The 16,891-nt window shown below is 44.7% G+C and overlaps 1 protein-coding gene across 5 annotated transcripts in view; it reads right to left on the bottom strand.

The window, feature by feature from the left end:
- CEP192 (centrosomal protein 192) overlaps positions 1 to 16,891 on the bottom strand; it is a 257,759-nt gene that overhangs the window by 218,691 nt on the left and 22,177 nt on the right. For 4 of the 5 annotated variants that reach the window (XM_075314589.1, XM_075314592.1, XM_075314593.1 and 1 more), the window contains exons 2-6: positions 7,991 to 8,171; positions 4,222 to 4,350; positions 2,849 to 2,955; positions 2,328 to 2,368; positions 2,017 to 2,158 (exon numbers count right to left, since the gene is read on the bottom strand). In XM_075314589.1, coding sequence (XP_075170704.1) covers positions 2,017 to 2,158; positions 2,328 to 2,368; positions 2,849 to 2,955; positions 4,222 to 4,350; positions 7,991 to 8,157 — 586 coding nt within the window. In that variant the 5' untranslated portion in view covers positions 8,158 to 8,171. The remainder of the gene's footprint in view (positions 1 to 2,016; positions 2,159 to 2,327; positions 2,369 to 2,848; positions 2,956 to 4,221; positions 4,351 to 7,990; positions 8,172 to 16,891) is intronic. The other variant, XM_075314590.1, reaches the window with a different exon arrangement.

Below are 16,891 nucleotides of genomic sequence, written 5' to 3'. Positions count from 1 at the left end.
CCTGGGATCACTTGTCCGGGATGGTGAACTCCGCCCCTTTGCACAACTGCGTACGGAATTCGATCTGCCGGAATCTCACGGGTTTCGGTATCTCCAGATCAGGCACGCCTTTCGGGCTCAGTTCTCTGGTCGTGGGGTTAGATTCTCTTCCTTTCCAGTCATCGGAATTATTAGATCGCAGGGCCCTGGCGGTCTTATTTCCAAACTATACTCCTCACTTATTCGGGCCAAAACCATGAACAGTCCTCTTTCTGTCCGGGAGAGGTGGAGTGCCAGGATCTCTGAAATTGATGATGTAGTGTGGGACGACATTGTCGAATCCCACACGTTGGTTTCTCCCGCAATTAATAGACTGATTCAGTTATTTATAATACACCAGAGTTATATCACTCCCCAGAGACTGAAAAAGATGAAAAAGGCGAATAATTTGGTGGGGGTGGGTTGTCCGAGATGCGGGAGAGACGGTGCAAATTTCTGGCACATGATATGGGACTGCCGGGTCATTCTCTCCTATTGGAGCGAGGTTGTAACGACTCTCTCCACCATACTTCAAAAAGCGGTTGCTATGAACCCAATCCTGTGTTTATTCGGGGTGATAGATGTACACTCCTGGTCCCAAGATGAGAATCTATTAATAAAAAAGGTCCTGTTTTTGGCCCGGAAGGGCATTATGCTAAATTGGATGAGCACTCACCCCCCAACTAGAGCCTCTTGGATTGCATTGGTAAATGCTATAATTCCGTCAGAACAATTTGTTTATAAGACGAGAGGTTCTTTACATAAATTTGACAAAATATGGGGTAGATGGTTGGGATCGCCCTTGACCGGAGGATCACCCGGTTCCCTGACTGATAACCTACAGTCGGTATTATCGCAGTAATAATCAATAATGCTCCAGTGAGGGGAAAGGAGAAACATGTGATCCATGAAATACTGTATCAGGGATATGACGAGGTCCCTGAAACCTGGGTTGCACATTCCTTGTTAACATGGGCTTTTTGCCCCAGTACGGATATGACTCGCGAGCTGACACCTTTGAAATGTTCACTGTACTAAGGCCATGCTGAAAGTAATAGACGTTGACTTGATTGTTGTTGCTTTATTACTCTATTAACCAATTTACATGTATTTTTACTGTACAAATTGCTGATTTATCCTTTAATGTAATGATTTACTTAACCTTCAATAAAACGAGTTTAAAAAAAAAAATCTGTGTGGAATATCTGTGGTGTTGAAATATATGTTGTGAAATGCTTCCATTAGCTTAGTTTTTAGCTTTTATATAATTATATTTCTATCTATTTGTTTTGTGGTTTTTGTGTGCACAATACATTTTTGTTAATACATTCTATTTTGTTAACAATAAACGATGAAGAAACCGAAACACGTGTCGGGTGTCACACACTACTAAAGGTAACCGCTCCTATGGGTTCATATATGTAATATTTGTTATGTATTTACATCCTGATTGTGCTTCTATTATAATGGGTCATATATAGAATTGTCTTTATTACAAATAGTGCTAAACATCTTGCTAAACCATAGGCATTGCAGTTTTAGTATCTCTTGTTGGTGCATCAAGAATGACCCCTAGTGATCTTTAATTATTTGTACTGTTAATGGTTCAGATTTACCACATCCTGTTGTCTGGCCAATATATGATTTTTGAACATATATTTATATATATTTATCTACGATACAGCTCCGTTAATTGTTTAATATTGATGCATGCAGAGTTGTCCCCATAAGTACTTGTGTATTTAACTATTAATATTTATTCTCAATAAAAATCAACTTAATTTGATTGTTTGGTTTTTTTTGCATTTTTGGGCTTTTTTGATCGTTCCTTTCTCACCCTCCTCTTAACATTGATACCAAGAACCTGAAAACATAATGGCTGGTTTGACACACATCATTAACGTGTTTTTAGATTTATGAATTTATTAATTTTGCATGTGTTTGGAAATTAAAAACAAAGTTGATAACATGCAAAGAACACAGAAAAAAATACTTTACCTGAAGAACTGACATCTAAGCTCGCAATAGATATTAATTTCTCATTTTCTAAGAAACTTGCTGTGGATGAACTTAGCTCTACAGCAGGCAAATTTTGCTCATCCCTCTCTGTACCTCGGAATAAACTTTCAGCACTGGAGACCTGAAAAGTAGAATAAACTAAGTTATTAGTAGCTATTATTATGGGGAATTGAAATTATGAGAGAAGAATTACTGCACTAACATCACCATTTACCTTAGCACAAGTGGTATATGCTATAAAAATACAAGCGTGCACACAAAGTAAAAAAATAAAATGGAAGAAAACCTACCCAGTCACTTTTGCTTTCAGAGCGAAAGTCATATACAAAATCTAAAATGGAAAAATATAAGAATGAGCAAAAGTTACAATTCAAGTTTCTAAAGTTTAATATTCTATGCTATCTAATGTGAAGAAGACTGAAAAGACAAAAAGGCGCTAATAGGGTACTAACATTAAGGAACATTTGATGTGACTATTTCACAACTGCATCAAGTGAGCACAACTGCAGCAGGGACCACGAGGAGGTTAGCGTCAAACTAGAAGTTGACTCCCGCGCTGTTGGCAGTAATGGTTAAATCGTGACTTTATTACGGGTTTCGGACATGTGTGATTTATCTGAGGAAGGAGATATAATCTCCGAAACGTGTAATAAAGTCACTATTTAACCATTACTGATGACCATCTTCTTACAACAGCGCGGGAGTTCACTTCTAGTTTGACCGTTTGATGCTTTCTAATGTGGCACACTAGGCTTTGGTTTAATCTGCTGCAATGTTTATTTAGATATTTTAAAAGTAAAATTTTAGGTACCATTTCTTTGAGGTGCATTCTCTTGCATTTTTTGTTCTGGAAATTCAGTTTTCTGCATTGGAGTTTTAACATTGCTGGCGTCAATAAACATATTCAAGTCTCCTCTACTGAAGAAAAAAAATAAAATATTAAATAAAATATTTTTAAAAGCACTGGCATAAATAGTTCTCAGCAGATTTACCAGCTCAACATCATTAATGGTTTTCACAATATCATAGGGTCCTGTCAGCTCAAACACTTGTATTCCTCACAAATAGTGATGGCCGGACTCTTGCGCTGATCTTGGCTGTCTATCAAAATAAGAGGAACCACATGGCGCAGATCAAAGTATTGTAATGTGCAGGCGCGAAGAAAGGTTAAAGACTGTCTGCACATGTGTTGTTCGCAGCTTATAATTCCCAAATCTGGTGACAGGTTCCTTTAGGCTACTTTCACACATCAGTTTTTTGCCATCAGGTTCAATCCGGAAAAAAACGGGTAAAACGGATCCGGTACCGCATCCGTTTTTTCCCCATAGACTTGCATTGTTACCGGATTGTACCGGATGGCTTTGCGTTGCATCCGTTTTTTTTCCGGATGCGGCAAAATTAGTTAAAGCGGCGGCCGGAGGCAACGTAGCTTGCAACGTTTTTTTGTCCGGCAAAAAAAACGCATCGCGCCGGATCCGGCGCAATACGGCGTGTTTTACAATAGAAGCCTATGGACGCCGGATCCGGCGTAATGCGGTAAAAAACGGATGCGGCCGCCGGATCCGTTTTTCTAAACTGAGCATGCTCCAATGTAATTAACAAAACGGATCCAGCCAAAAACCGGACGAAAAGGATGCAAAAACGGATGCAAACCGTATCCACCGGATCCGTTTAACGGATCCAGCATAACGGATCCGTTAAAAAAACGGATCCGGTGGATACGGTTTTCACTTTTTTTTCAGGATCCGTTGGATCAGGAAAAAAAAGGACTGTGCCTGAATACAGAAAACTGATGTGTGAAAGTAGCCTTAAGGAGTTTTTTTACTTCCGTATTTGTTAAAACCAGGGGTGCAACAGACAGAGGAAAAGTAAAATAGAAACACGGGCACCACGTCTGCATTTTTCACCCACTCCTGGTTTTGGTTTACCAATACTGAGATAAAATACTGATCAAATACTTCATGTGTGCACATGACCCTGGAGTTTGGAGGCGCGCTGCTGGTCCAAGTATACTTATGTTCAAATACCAACACCTGAACCCAACTGAATGGGATATAAACAGTGGATACAAAAAGGTGAGAATTTTGAAATCCTCTTCTGTGCAACTTTTTTTTTTGAGATATTGGACAACCCCACTAAGCTCCCTAATACTGCTCTATAGCAAATGAATGTCTTGGGACTTACAAATCATCCTTAAAGCTGAGGACAAATTTCTCATGTTCTTTTCCTCCGGAGTTACTCAAGCTAGAAGTGCAGCTGACTGGCAGCAACAATTTTTCATTTTCTAAATATGAAGCTTGAACATCCAAAGAGCTGTGAACAAAAACAACAACAAAAAAAAAGTGATAAAAGTAATTCAGCCCAATACATCTGGAAAGCATAAATACAATTATAACAATATAGAACAAAAAAAAAAAAAACTGAAAAATAGTCTACACTAATTTTTGAAAGTGGGAGAATACATACATACATACATACATACATACATGTAGGCATGGGAGAGGATTTAGGGCTCACTCACACTTGTGCTATTTTGACGCAAACGGAATCCTTCACTAATGTAGTACAGTTCATTTATTTACAGTGGAAGCGCGTTACTATGGCGCGTGTGTGTCATGCAGTACCCGCTTGTGTACACACGATGTCGCGCTTCCACTGTAAATAAATGAACTGTACTACATTAGTGACGGATTCCGTTTGCGTCAAAATAGCGCAAGTGTGAGTGAGCCCGTACATGAAATGGCCAGGCTGTTTTATTTAAATTCCATAAACCAGCTCAGGATTAACAAACCAAAACGGCCTTTTCTGCCACAAAGTGAAATGAAAGTTAATAGTCCATACTATAGTGTGGGTTCACCCGCTCAGGTTATTAACCAGTTCTCAGAAAAAGACGGATGGAGTTTCTAACTTTCTAATATATATAAGTGCATACTGAGCACGAAATATAGTACAGTGGAACCTTGGTGTGCAAGTATTTCACTAAATGAGCAAAGCTTGCTGTAAATTTGTAACTCCGTTCACGAGCAATCTTTGCTGTACGAGCAAATACTCACCGCACACACTTCCGGTTCCGTACTTTCACCGCGCACTCACCCGCTCTTGCAGTCCGCACAAACACACACAAACACACCCATATTATGCTCACCTTACCTCCTGTTTCCTCGCCAGCATCCTGGTTCTTGTAGTCTGCAGGTACAGTATGTGCATCCGGTAACCATTGCGACGATGGAGGAACTTCCGCTGTCAGCGCTTCTCAAAGGCAGTGCGCTGGCCAATCAGAGGCAAGCGGCTCCTGCTTATGACGTCTGCTGCTGACTCACACACTGGGGAAGCTCCGGCATCGGTCGCGATGGTTACTGGATACACATCTGCAGACTACAAGAACCAGGAGGCTGGCGTGGGAACGGACGATAAGGTGAGCATAATGTGTGTGTGTATGTGCATGTGTGGAATGGCACAATAGGGGACCAGGGTGGGACACTGCACAAGTTGTGGAACGAATTGACTGAGCTTGCATTATTTCCTATTGGAAATTTTGCTTTGTTAGACGAGTAACTTGATTTACAAGCACACTCCCAGAACGGATTGTTCTCTTAAACCAAGGTTACACTGTATCAAAAAAGACAGTTGCAATTGAACCATCTGTAATAAACAGTGATGTCAAAAACAGACACAAGGACCATGCATTAATGACATCAATATCATTCTTTCACTAGTGTGTTTAAACACAGATGTTTGAATGAGACCTAACATACATTTTTGTGGTAATGATTACAGTAAATGTATTCCATGAAATCCTTGGCGTTTCTATACATATGAATCCATATAGAGGTTCCTTATATGAACCCTGGTCATCTGCACTAGAAGAATTTAAAGGGAACCTGTCAGGTGCAATATGCACCCAGAACCACGAGCAATTCTGGGTGCATATTGCTAATCCCTGCCTAAATGTCCCTGTATACATTAACATAGATAAAGGGATCTTTAGAAAAAGTATTTCTAAAGATATTTTATCGTAAGCTAATGAGCAAGGGGACTTCGGCCCCATTAGCATGTTAGTACGCCCCTGTAGTTTTGCCCCGGAGTTTCGGTCATGCGCACTACTTCAGTGTGAAGCCTGAAGTACGGCACACCCGACTTCATAGTGCGCATGACCGAAACTCCGGGGTCATGCGCACTGAGCCGAAATCCAGCATCAGGTGGCAATGGCGGCAGAGGGGTGAGTGAAATCATCCTCTCTCTAACGTTGCACATTCATTAGCATGTTAGTACACCCGCAGGGGCGTGCTAACATGCTAATGGAGCCGACTAGCAATGGAAGCAACGCCATTGGGACTAGTCCCCTAGCTCATTAGCATACGATAAAAGATCTTTAGAAATACTTTCTCTAAAGATCCCTTTATCTATGCTAGTGTATACAGGGATGGTTAAACCGGGATTACCAATATGCACACAGAACGTTTCGTGATTCTAGGTGCATATTGGACCTAACAGGTTCCCTTTAACAACAGGGACCAAGATCAAGAGACCACTAATTTGATATTGATGACCTTTACGTAGATTATCAATATCAGATCAGTAGGGTTCAACGCCCGGTCTGATATTGATTATTTACGCTAAGGATAGGTCATCGAAACAGAAAACACTCATGCAATAGGAAAATGTGCAGCGGAATATCTGTGCCTGCCTCTAGTTCCTCCCTCATCCTGCGCCCTCCAGAGACCTTTCTAAGCAACAACTGGCATCTCCTTTCTCAAACGTCTGTGCTCACTGAAGACATTTTCACATTATCTGTGAATTCCTTAAATTAAAAGGGAATGGATCTATCCAGAAGAAGAAAAAAAAACCCCAACAATTTCTTTGATAAAATATATAACAAAAAAGCGTCTTACTTTTACATATATGATTGATGAATAACAAATAAAACAATGGTTACTATTTAAGGCCCTGTGCGTACATTGCATTTTTTGCCGCGAATCTTCCGCAGTTTTTGCTGTAGAAAAGGTGCGGTTTTTGTTTCTAACTTTGCTGCAGTCCTTCCCTAGCAAAATCTATGGGAAATCCCAAATGCTGTGAGCACACTGCGTTTATTTCCCCTATAGGTTTTGCTGCAGAATTTCTGCATATTTTCTGCAGCAAAAAGAAGTAGCATGTCACTTTCCTGCCGGTACCTGCGTTTTTGCCATAGATAATGGTAAAAAAACGCAGGGAACAACCAGCGGCAAAACCGCACCAAAGACTTTTCTTAAGAAACATGCATTTCCCAGTGTGCTCAGACACTAAAAGAGAATGCGTCAGCAGGACTTCACTAAACTATTTATATGAGAATGTAACGCTTTCAAAAGAGAACTCCAGCAATACCCTTTACATGGCCGGAACATCCATTGCAGACAAGTCCATGTTTGTACTTATATGCAAATGAGACTAAAGAACTATTTGCAGATCTGAAGTTTCGCTACACCAGCTCTATTCACCGCCCAAGCTCCACTTCCTCCTGCTTAACTGGCAGCCTCTATGCTGTGTGAATTCAGTCAAAGGATCTTTTCAGTGAAGCAAAATGACAGTACTGGACGGGGAACTTCAGATCTAAAGTCTAAGGGAAAAGTCACATGACCATATAACTCGGACAGAGATCACAATTGCAAGTTACATGGCCGTGTGCCTTTGCCGTAATTCATATAAATTCAATTACTAATTTTCAGATAATGGAGGAATGGACTTGTCATGTGAAGGTAATTGCTGTACTTGTCTGCATGCACACAAATAGTTGTGTTTGTTTTTTCCCCTTTGCGGTGTGGGGAATTAAATCCTGCTGACAGATTCCATTAACATTACACACGAACACAAATGGAAACACTTCCCATAAAGATTGTAAAAACTTCAAGTAAAAGGATAGCAGAATATGATATTAGTTATACATGTCAATATTACAAAGAAAAGATGTAGGGCTTACCGTTCAAAAGCAGCACGAGGTTTAGCACCAGTAGATGCAGCGACAGGTAATCCTAAATTAGAAGACAGTGTGCAGTTTTCAAAGACTTCACTGAGGTTGCTATTAATGGATTCTGCTAAAAAGCTTGGAAAACTTTCATCTTCAATCTTCCTGTAATGGTCAGTCATTGTAGGGTTCTCCGCTAGACAAAAAGCATAGAAATACATTAGCAAAACATAAATTGTCGCTATTATTGCAAGCACGTTAGAATGGCACATTATCACCGCAGTGATGTAAGCAGAAACTGGCCGGAAACGGAAAACATTGGCGTGAAAGACAGACAGACTTACGGCACATCACCACTAGTTACTTAACCCCTTAGTGACGGAGCTAATTTTCACCTTAATGACCAGACCAAATTTTGCAATTCTGACCAGTGTCACTTCATGAGGTTATAACTCTGGAACGCTTCAACGGATCCCGGTGATTCTGAGATTGTTTTTTCGTCACATATTGGACTTCATGTTAGTACCAAATTTAGGACAATATTTTTTGCGTTTATTGAAGAAAAAAATTGAATATTGGCAAAAATTTTGAAAATTTAGCAATTTTCAACTTTTGAATTTTTATACCGTTAAACCAGAGATTTCTGTGACACAAAATAGTTAATAAATAACATTTCCCACATGTCTACTTTACATCAGCACAATTTTGGAAACAAAATTTTTTTTTGTTAGGAAGTTAGAGGGGTTCAAAGTTTATCAGCGATTTCTCATTTTTACATCAAAATTTACAAAACCATTTTTTTAGGGACCACATCACATTTGAAGTGACTTCAATAGGCCTAGATGACAGAAAATACCCAAAAGTGACACCATTATAAAAACTGCACCCCCCAAAGTACTCAAAACCACATTCAAGAAGTTTATTAACCCTTCAGGTGCTTCACATGAACAAAAGCAATGTGGAATGAAAAAAAAGCAAAAATTAAATTTTACCTAAAAATGTTGCTCTAACCCAAATTTATTCACTTTTAGAAGAACTAACACACCAAAATGGACCCCAAAACTTGTTCCCCACTTTCTTATGAGTGCGCCGATACCCCACATGTGGTCAGAAACCTCTGTTTGGACAAATGGGAGGGCTCGGAACAGAAGGAGCAATATTTGAATTTTGGAAAGCAAATTTGGCTGAAATAGATTGCGAGCACCATGTTGCATTTACAGGTCCGCTAAGGTACCTAAACAGAAGAAACCCCTCACAAGTGACACCATTTTGGAAACTAGACCCCTCAAGGCTTCTATCTAGGGGTATAGTGAGCATTTTAGATCCACAGGTACTTCACAGATTTTGTTAACGTTACGTTGTCATATTGAAAATTTTAATAATTTTCTCAAAAATGTTGCTTTAGCATCAATTTTCTCACTTTTTCAAGAGGTAATTCCAAAAATTTGACCTCAAGGTTTGTTAACCACTTTTTTATGAGCGCGGTGATACGTCACATGTGGTCTGAAACCTTTGTTTGGACAAATGGGAGGGCTTGGAACGAAAGGAGCAATATTTGAATTTTGGAAAGGAAATTTGGCTGAAAAAGATTGCGGGCACCATGTCACATTTGGAGGACCCCTAAGGTACCTAAACAGCAGAAACCCCACACAAGTGACCCCATTTTGGAAACTAGGCCCCTCAAGGAATTTATCTAGATGTTTGGTGAGTACCCTGAACCCCCAGGTGCTTCACAGAATTTTATAACGTTGAGCCATGAAAAAAAAAAAAAAAATTTTACCACAAAATTGTTATTTCAACCATGTAGCTTTTTTTTTTACAAGAGTAAAAGGAAAAAATTCAGCATAACATTTATTGTGCAATTTCTCCTGAGTTTGGCGATACCTTATATGTGGTGGAAATCAACTGTTTGGGCGCATGGCAGGGCTCGGAAGGGAAGGAGTGCCATTTGACTGCAAAATTGGCTGGAATCAATAGCGGACGCCAGGTTGCATTTGGAGAGCCCCTGAGGTGCCTAAACAGTGGAGGTCCCCCACAAGTGACTCCATTCTGGAAACAAGACACCTCAAGGCTTTTATCTAGGTGTATAGTGAGCAGTATGAATCCACGAATACTTCACAGAATTTGATAAGCTTAGGTTGCCATATTGAAAATTTTCATTTTTTTCACAAAAATATTGCTTCAGCATCAAATTTCTCACTTTTTCAAGAGACAACAACAAACCGTGGACCCAACAGGTTGTTATCCAATGTCTTATGAGCACAGGGATACCCCACATGTGGCCAAAAACCTCTGTTTGGATAAATGGGAGGGCTTGGAATGGAAGGAGCACCATTTGAATTCTGGAAAAGTTGAAATAAATTGCGGGCACCATGTCACATTTGCAGGGCCCCTTGGGTACCTATACATTAGAAACCCCCACAAGTGACCCCATTTTGGAAACTGGATTTTATTCAGGAGTATAATAAGCATTTTGAATCCACAGGTACTTCACAAAAATGTTGCTGTAGCAACCAATGTCTCACTTTTAGGCTATGTGGCCATGATCCAGCGACACGGCGTCTAGTACACAGTGTCAGCCTCCTGCAGAGATGTGAGTGTTGTCCACGGGAGAACGCAGCTGCCCATGCCCACGATTTGGGTTCAGGCCGCTGTGGAGCTCTATGCTACCTGCAGAGAACACTCATCTCCGCAGCATAAATTGACATGCTGAGGCTCGGGAAGCTGCGCCACAGGTCAGTTTATGTGGCGGAGAAAAGAAGCACATTGGGCAAGCACATTGGGCATGGGATTTCTAAAAATCCTTCCACTGTGCTTCTACTGCACAATGCAGCGTTATGGACGCAGGGAAAACACTCTGCGCCCAAAACGCTGCAAGTCCCGATTGTGGGCGCACAGCCTAAAATGCTACAATGGATGAATGGATACATGTCAAACATATATAACGTCCCACCCCCTGCATATTCTAAGCTGGCGCCCTTTAGTGCCTTTCATGTGGCACTAAAGGGTGCCTAGCCTTGTATTTAGCCCCCCAAAAAAATAATAATTAAAATAAACGACGTGGGGTCCCCCCCATTTTTGATAGCCAGCTAGGGTAAAGCAGACAGCTGTAGCCTGCAAACCACAGCTGACAGCTTCACCTTGTCTGGTGATCAATTTGGAGGGCTCCCCAGGCGTTTTTTTTAAAAAAAAAAAAAAAACGTGGGGTCCCCCCCAAATTAGATCACCAGCCAAGGTGAAGCGGACAGCTGGGGTCTGGTATTCACAGGGTGGGAAGAGCCATGGTTATTGGACTCTTCCCAGCCTAAAAATAGCAGGCCGCAGCCGCCCCAGAAGTGGCGCATCCATTAGATGCGCCAATCCTGGCGCTTCGCCCCAGCTCATCCCGCGCCCTGGTGCGGTGGCAGACGGGGTAATATATGGGGTTGATACCAGCTGTAATGTCACCTGGCATCAAGCCCTGGGGTTAGTGATGTCACGGCATCTAAACAGATACCCGACATCACTAACCCAGTCAAGTAATAGACAAAAAAAAAAAGACAAAAAAAAAATTTATTTGAAAAAAAAACTCCCCGAAACATTCCTCTTTCCCCAATTTATTGAAAATAAAGAAATTACGGTCGCTGTAATCCGCGAGGTCCCACGCCGACTCTGGATCTTCTAGAATATGGGGGGCACGTTCAGGGAACGTATCCCCCATTTTCTGGAAGAGCAAGCTCTCCATGAGCAGTGTGGGTGCAGTAATCTGAGAATACTGCACTCACACTGCCCCGGTCCAACTTAGGGCAGAGTGACCTGCAGTAACCTCATTCCAGAATATGAGGGGCACGCTCACAGAACGTACCCCCCATTTTCTGGAACAGCAGTCTCTCCATGTGAGGACCACACTCCTCACATGGAGAGACTGCTGATTACTGCACTCACTCTCCCCCGGTCCACAGTGGAGCAGCCTGTGCATCAGCGACGTCAGCGTCCCTGCAAGACTGACGTCGCTGATGCACAGGCTGCTCCACTGTGGACCGGGGGAGGAATCCAGCTGACAGCCGCTGTCTGCGCATGCGCCGTCAGCATTCAAGAAGGAGGCGGCGTGATCGCGGGACGGATCACCAGACAGGTAATGTATGACCGGGGGCTCGGGGGCTGGGGGGGGTGATGGGGGGTGACCTAGTGGGACCTGGGGGGACCTGGGGACACCTTTCTGCCGCATGTAACGTGTCACATGCGGCAGAAAGAGCAGAATGAATGCGGGGGAGGGGGGGTGGCTCTGGAGACCCGGAGGGGGCTCCGGTGACCAGAGGGCTCCGGTGGACCGGAGGAGGGGTCAGGGGGAGGACATTTCCCTCCGATCTGAAATGTTTGATCATTTCAGATCGGAGGGAAATGAATGCAGAGCCGGCGGCGGCAGTTTTCAGCGCGCGTCGGCGCCATCTTGCACGCTCCGGAGGGGGGCTCTGAAGAACTGGAGGGGGCTCCAGGGACCAAAGAGCTCCGGTGTACCGGAGGAGAGGTCAGGAGGGGGACATTTCCCTCCGATCTGAAATGTTTGATCATTTCAGATCGGAGGGAAATGAATGCAGAGGCGGCGGCGGCGGGAGTTTTCAGCGCGCGTCGGCGCCATCTTGGATTTTCCGGAGGGGGGGGGGGGGGTTGGATGGATTTCTCCGGTACCGGGGGCTTTGGGGGCACTAAGGGCTCACATTTATTTCTCATCTGACATGTTTGATCACGTCAGATGAGAAATAAATAAATTTTACCAGCCATTTTTTTTTTTTTTTTATGTTGTCGCCGGTATACACCGTATCGCATTAACGGGGTGCATACAAAACACCCCGATTCATAATCTGGGGGGTCTCAGCTACCCCCGGTAGCTGAAACCCCCGAGATTTTTCGTCACTGGGGGGCGCTACAGGGTTTTTCCGGCCTGACGTCTCAAGACGTCGGAACAGAATAAGTACCCTGTTTTTCCGACGTCTTGAGACGTTAGGCCGTCGCTATGGGGTTAAAAGGGAACCTGTCACCATTTTTTTCCCTATTAAACCAAAAATATCACCTTCTGCAGCTCCTGGGCTGCATTCTAGGAAGGTGCACCTTGTTGCTGGCCCTCCTTGCAGACCCCTAAAAAAACTTTAGAAAATCTTATAGTTTCCTATGCAAATGAGTTTGGTTGGCCAGATGGGCGGGCCAACAAAGCATAAATAGCAAAATAGAAGGCACTCACCAGTTCTTGATCAAGAAAATTTCTTGTTTTATTCTAAAGGGGGCTTTACACGCTACAATATCGTTAATGTTTTATCGTCGGGGTCACGTTGTTAGTGACGCACATCCGGCGTCATTAACGATATCGCAGCGTGTGACACTGACCAGCGACCTTAAGCGACCTCAAAAGAAGGGAATTTTGTTTACTTACCGTAAATTCCTTTTCTTCTAGCTCTAATTGGGAGACCAAGACAATTGGTGTATAGGCTATGCCTCCGGAGGCAGCACAAAGTATTACACTCAAAAGTGTTAAGCCCCTCCCCTTCTGCCTATACACTCCCCGTGCTCCCACGGGCTGCTCAGTTTTGGTGCAAAAGCAAGAAGGAGGAAAAAGAATTATAAACTGGTTTAAAGTAACATCGATCCGAAGGAATATCGGAGAACTGAAACCATTCAACATGAATGACATGTGTACACAAAAAAACAGGGGCGGGTGCTGGGTCTCCCAATTAGAGCTAGAAGAAAAGGAATTTACGGTAAGTAAACAAAATTCCCTTCTTCTTTGTCGCTCTATTGGGAGACCCAGACAATTGGGATGTCCAAAAGCAATCCCTGGGTGGGTAAAATAATACCTCGTAAGAGAGCCGTAAAACGGCCTTTTCCTACAGGTGCGCAATCGCCGCCTGAAGGACTCGTCTACCTAGGCTGGCATCCGCCGAAGCATAGGTATGCAACTGATAGTGTTTCGTGAAAGTGTGCAGGCTCGACCAGGTAGCCGCCTGACACACCTGCTGAGCCGTATCCTGGTGTCTCAAAGCCCAGGACGCACCCACGGCTCTGGTAGAATGGACCTTCAGCCCTGAGGGAACCGGAAGCCCAGCCGAACGGTGGACTTCGAGAATTGGCTCCTTGATCCACCGAGCCAAGGTTGATTTGGAAGCCGGTGACCCTTTACGCTGGCCAGCGACAAGAACAAAGAGTGCATCCGAGCGGCGCAGGGGCGCCGTACGAGAAATGTAGAGTCTGAGTGCTCTCACCAGATCTAACAAGTGCAAATCCTGTTCACATTGGTGAACTGGATGAGGACAAAAAGAAGGTAAGGAGATATCCTGATTGAGATGAAAGGGGGATACCACCTTAGAGAGAAAGTCCGGAACCGGACGCAGAACCACCTTGTCCTGGTGAACAACCAGGAAAAGGGCTCTGCATGACAGCGCTGCTAGCTCGGACACTCTCCGAAGTGAAGTGACTGCTACTAGAAAAAAAACCACTTTCTGCGAAAGGCGTGAGAGAGAAATATCTCTCATTGTCTCGAATGGTGATTTCTAAAGAACCAGCAGCACCCTGTTCAGAATCCAGGGTTCTAACGTCAGCTTGTAAGAAGGAACGATGTGACAAACCCCCTGCAGGAACGTGCGTACCTGTGGAAGTCTGGCTAGGCGCTTCTGGAAAAAACACAGAGAGCGCTGAGACTTGTCCCTTAAGGGAGCTGAGCGACAAACCCTTTTCCAGTCCAGATTGAAGGAAGGACAGAAAAAATGGGCAAGGCAAAGTGCTAGGGAGAAGAACCCTGAGCAGAGCACCACGACAGGAAAATTTTCCACGTCCTGTGGTAGATCTTGGCGGACGTTGGTTTCCTAGCCTGTCTCATAGTGGCAATGACGTCTTGAGATAATCCTGAAGACGCTAGGATCCAGGACTCAATGGCCACACAGTCAGGTTGAGGGCCGCAGAATTCAGATGGAAAAAACGGCCCTTGAGATAACAAGTCTGGTCGGTCTGGTAGTGCCCACGGTTGGCCGACCGTGAGAAGCCACAGATCCGGGTACCACGACCTCCTCGGCCAGTCTGGAGCGACGAGGATGACGCGGCGGCAGTCGGTCCTGATCTTGCGTAACACACTGGGCAACAGTGCCAGCGGAGGAACACATAAGGGAGCTGAAACTGCGACCAATCCTGAACTAAGGCGTCTGCCGCCAGAGCTCTGGGATCTTGAGACCGTGCCATGAACGTCGGTACCTTGTGATTGTGCCGGGACGCCATGAAGTCGACGTCCGGCACCCCCCAGCGGCAACAGATCTCCTGAAATACGCCATACGCCCGTAGCCATAAGGCCCTGCGGAGTACCCCCGAATTGGCGGCCGCAACCGCCGTACAGCTCGCAGAGTCCAGGACAGCACTAATAGCGTTGCCGAGGTTTGGGAGGTAATGGATGCCACTTGTGGCGCGGACGTGCATGTGGCTGCTTCAATTTGCGCTTGACCTGCTGAGATAGCTTGTAGCGCCCATACGGCTGCGAATGCTGGGGCAAAAGAAGCGCCGGTCGCTTCATAGATGGATTTCAACCAGAGCTCCATCTGCCCGTCAGTGGCATCTTTGAGCGAGGCTCCATCTTCCACTGCAAGTAATGATCTAGCCCCCAGTCTGTGAGATTGGAGGGTCCACTCAGACACTGAGTCCGACCTTTAACCACGTCAGGTGGAAAAGGACAACGTGTATCCTTAAGGCGCTAAGAAAAAACGCTTATCTGGACAAGCATGGTGATTCTGGACTGCCTCTCTGGAATCAGAATGGTCTAGAAACATACTCGGTGTACGCTTGGGGAACCTGAAGCGGAATTACTCCTGCTGATAATCTGACTCCTCTGCCGGAGGAGCTGAGGGAGAAATATCCAGCATTTGATTGATGGACGCAATGAGATCGTTCACTATGGCGTCCCCGTCTGGAGTATTACGATTGAGAGCGCCCTCAGGATCAGAATCCTGATCAGCTGTCTCCGCATCATCAACCGGAGATTCCCCCCGCTGAGACCCTGAACAACATGATGTCGAGGGAAAATCTAAGCGAGCTCGCTTAGTCGGTCTGGGGCTGGGGTCTAAGTCAGAACCCTCAGCCTGGAAATTGTGTCCCGGGAGGACATTGTTGGTCCAATTGAGGGGGGCCAGGGAACAATGATTCAACAGAGTCCCTTTGCTGAGATACCGGCCTGGACTGCAAGGCTTATAGTATCTCAGCCATAGTCTCAGAGAGTTTTGCAAACTCCATCCCCGTCATTAAGGACCGTGTCAACAGGTGTCTCCCCCTGGGCCCCTCTTAGCAGATGCTCTGGCTGAAGAAGAGAGTCACAGGGGCCACACATTGCACACAATGAGGGTCAATGGGACCTGCCGGCAGCTGGGTCGTACAAGCGGCGCAGGCAGCATAATAAGCCTGTGTTTTGGCACCCCTGTCTTTGTGGGCGCCATGCTATTGTTTTCCCTGATTAACACAAAAGGGTAAATAGCCATAATGAACTGTGCTCATACAGTGTAAAGTATATAGTAATAACACAGAATGTATCAATACACTACAGCACCATGGGGCTAACACCACAGGTGCTGCTTACCAGCCGCCTAAGGCGGTTGTGAGGCCACCAGAGACCGTGTCTGGGTCTCCCAGGGTTAATCCCTCTCTGCAGCGTCGGAGGAGCTGACAGGAAATGGCTGCGGCGTCCTGCCGAGAGAAGGGAGCCGTGGGCATCTCACACAGTGCACAGTGAGGGGAGTGGAGTATGCAAAGCATGCTCCAGCCCTCATGCTGCTCGTTTGTCCCTCTCTTCCGTGCAGCGTCCCGCCCTTCCCCCTGCCTGTCAGGGCTGAGGGCGGGAAAAAGGAAGCTAGGCCGCAAGAAAGCCGGGGACTCGAGTATAAGCGTCGCCGCCGTAAAAGCGCGGCCGACGCC

Source organism: Anomaloglossus baeobatrachus, chromosome 6 (assembly GCF_048569485.1).
Source record: "Anomaloglossus baeobatrachus isolate aAnoBae1 chromosome 6, aAnoBae1.hap1, whole genome shotgun sequence".
Lineage (NCBI taxonomy): Eukaryota > Metazoa > Chordata > Amphibia > Anura > Aromobatidae > Anomaloglossus > Anomaloglossus baeobatrachus.
This window is presented reverse-complemented; position numbering and strand designations above follow the sequence as displayed.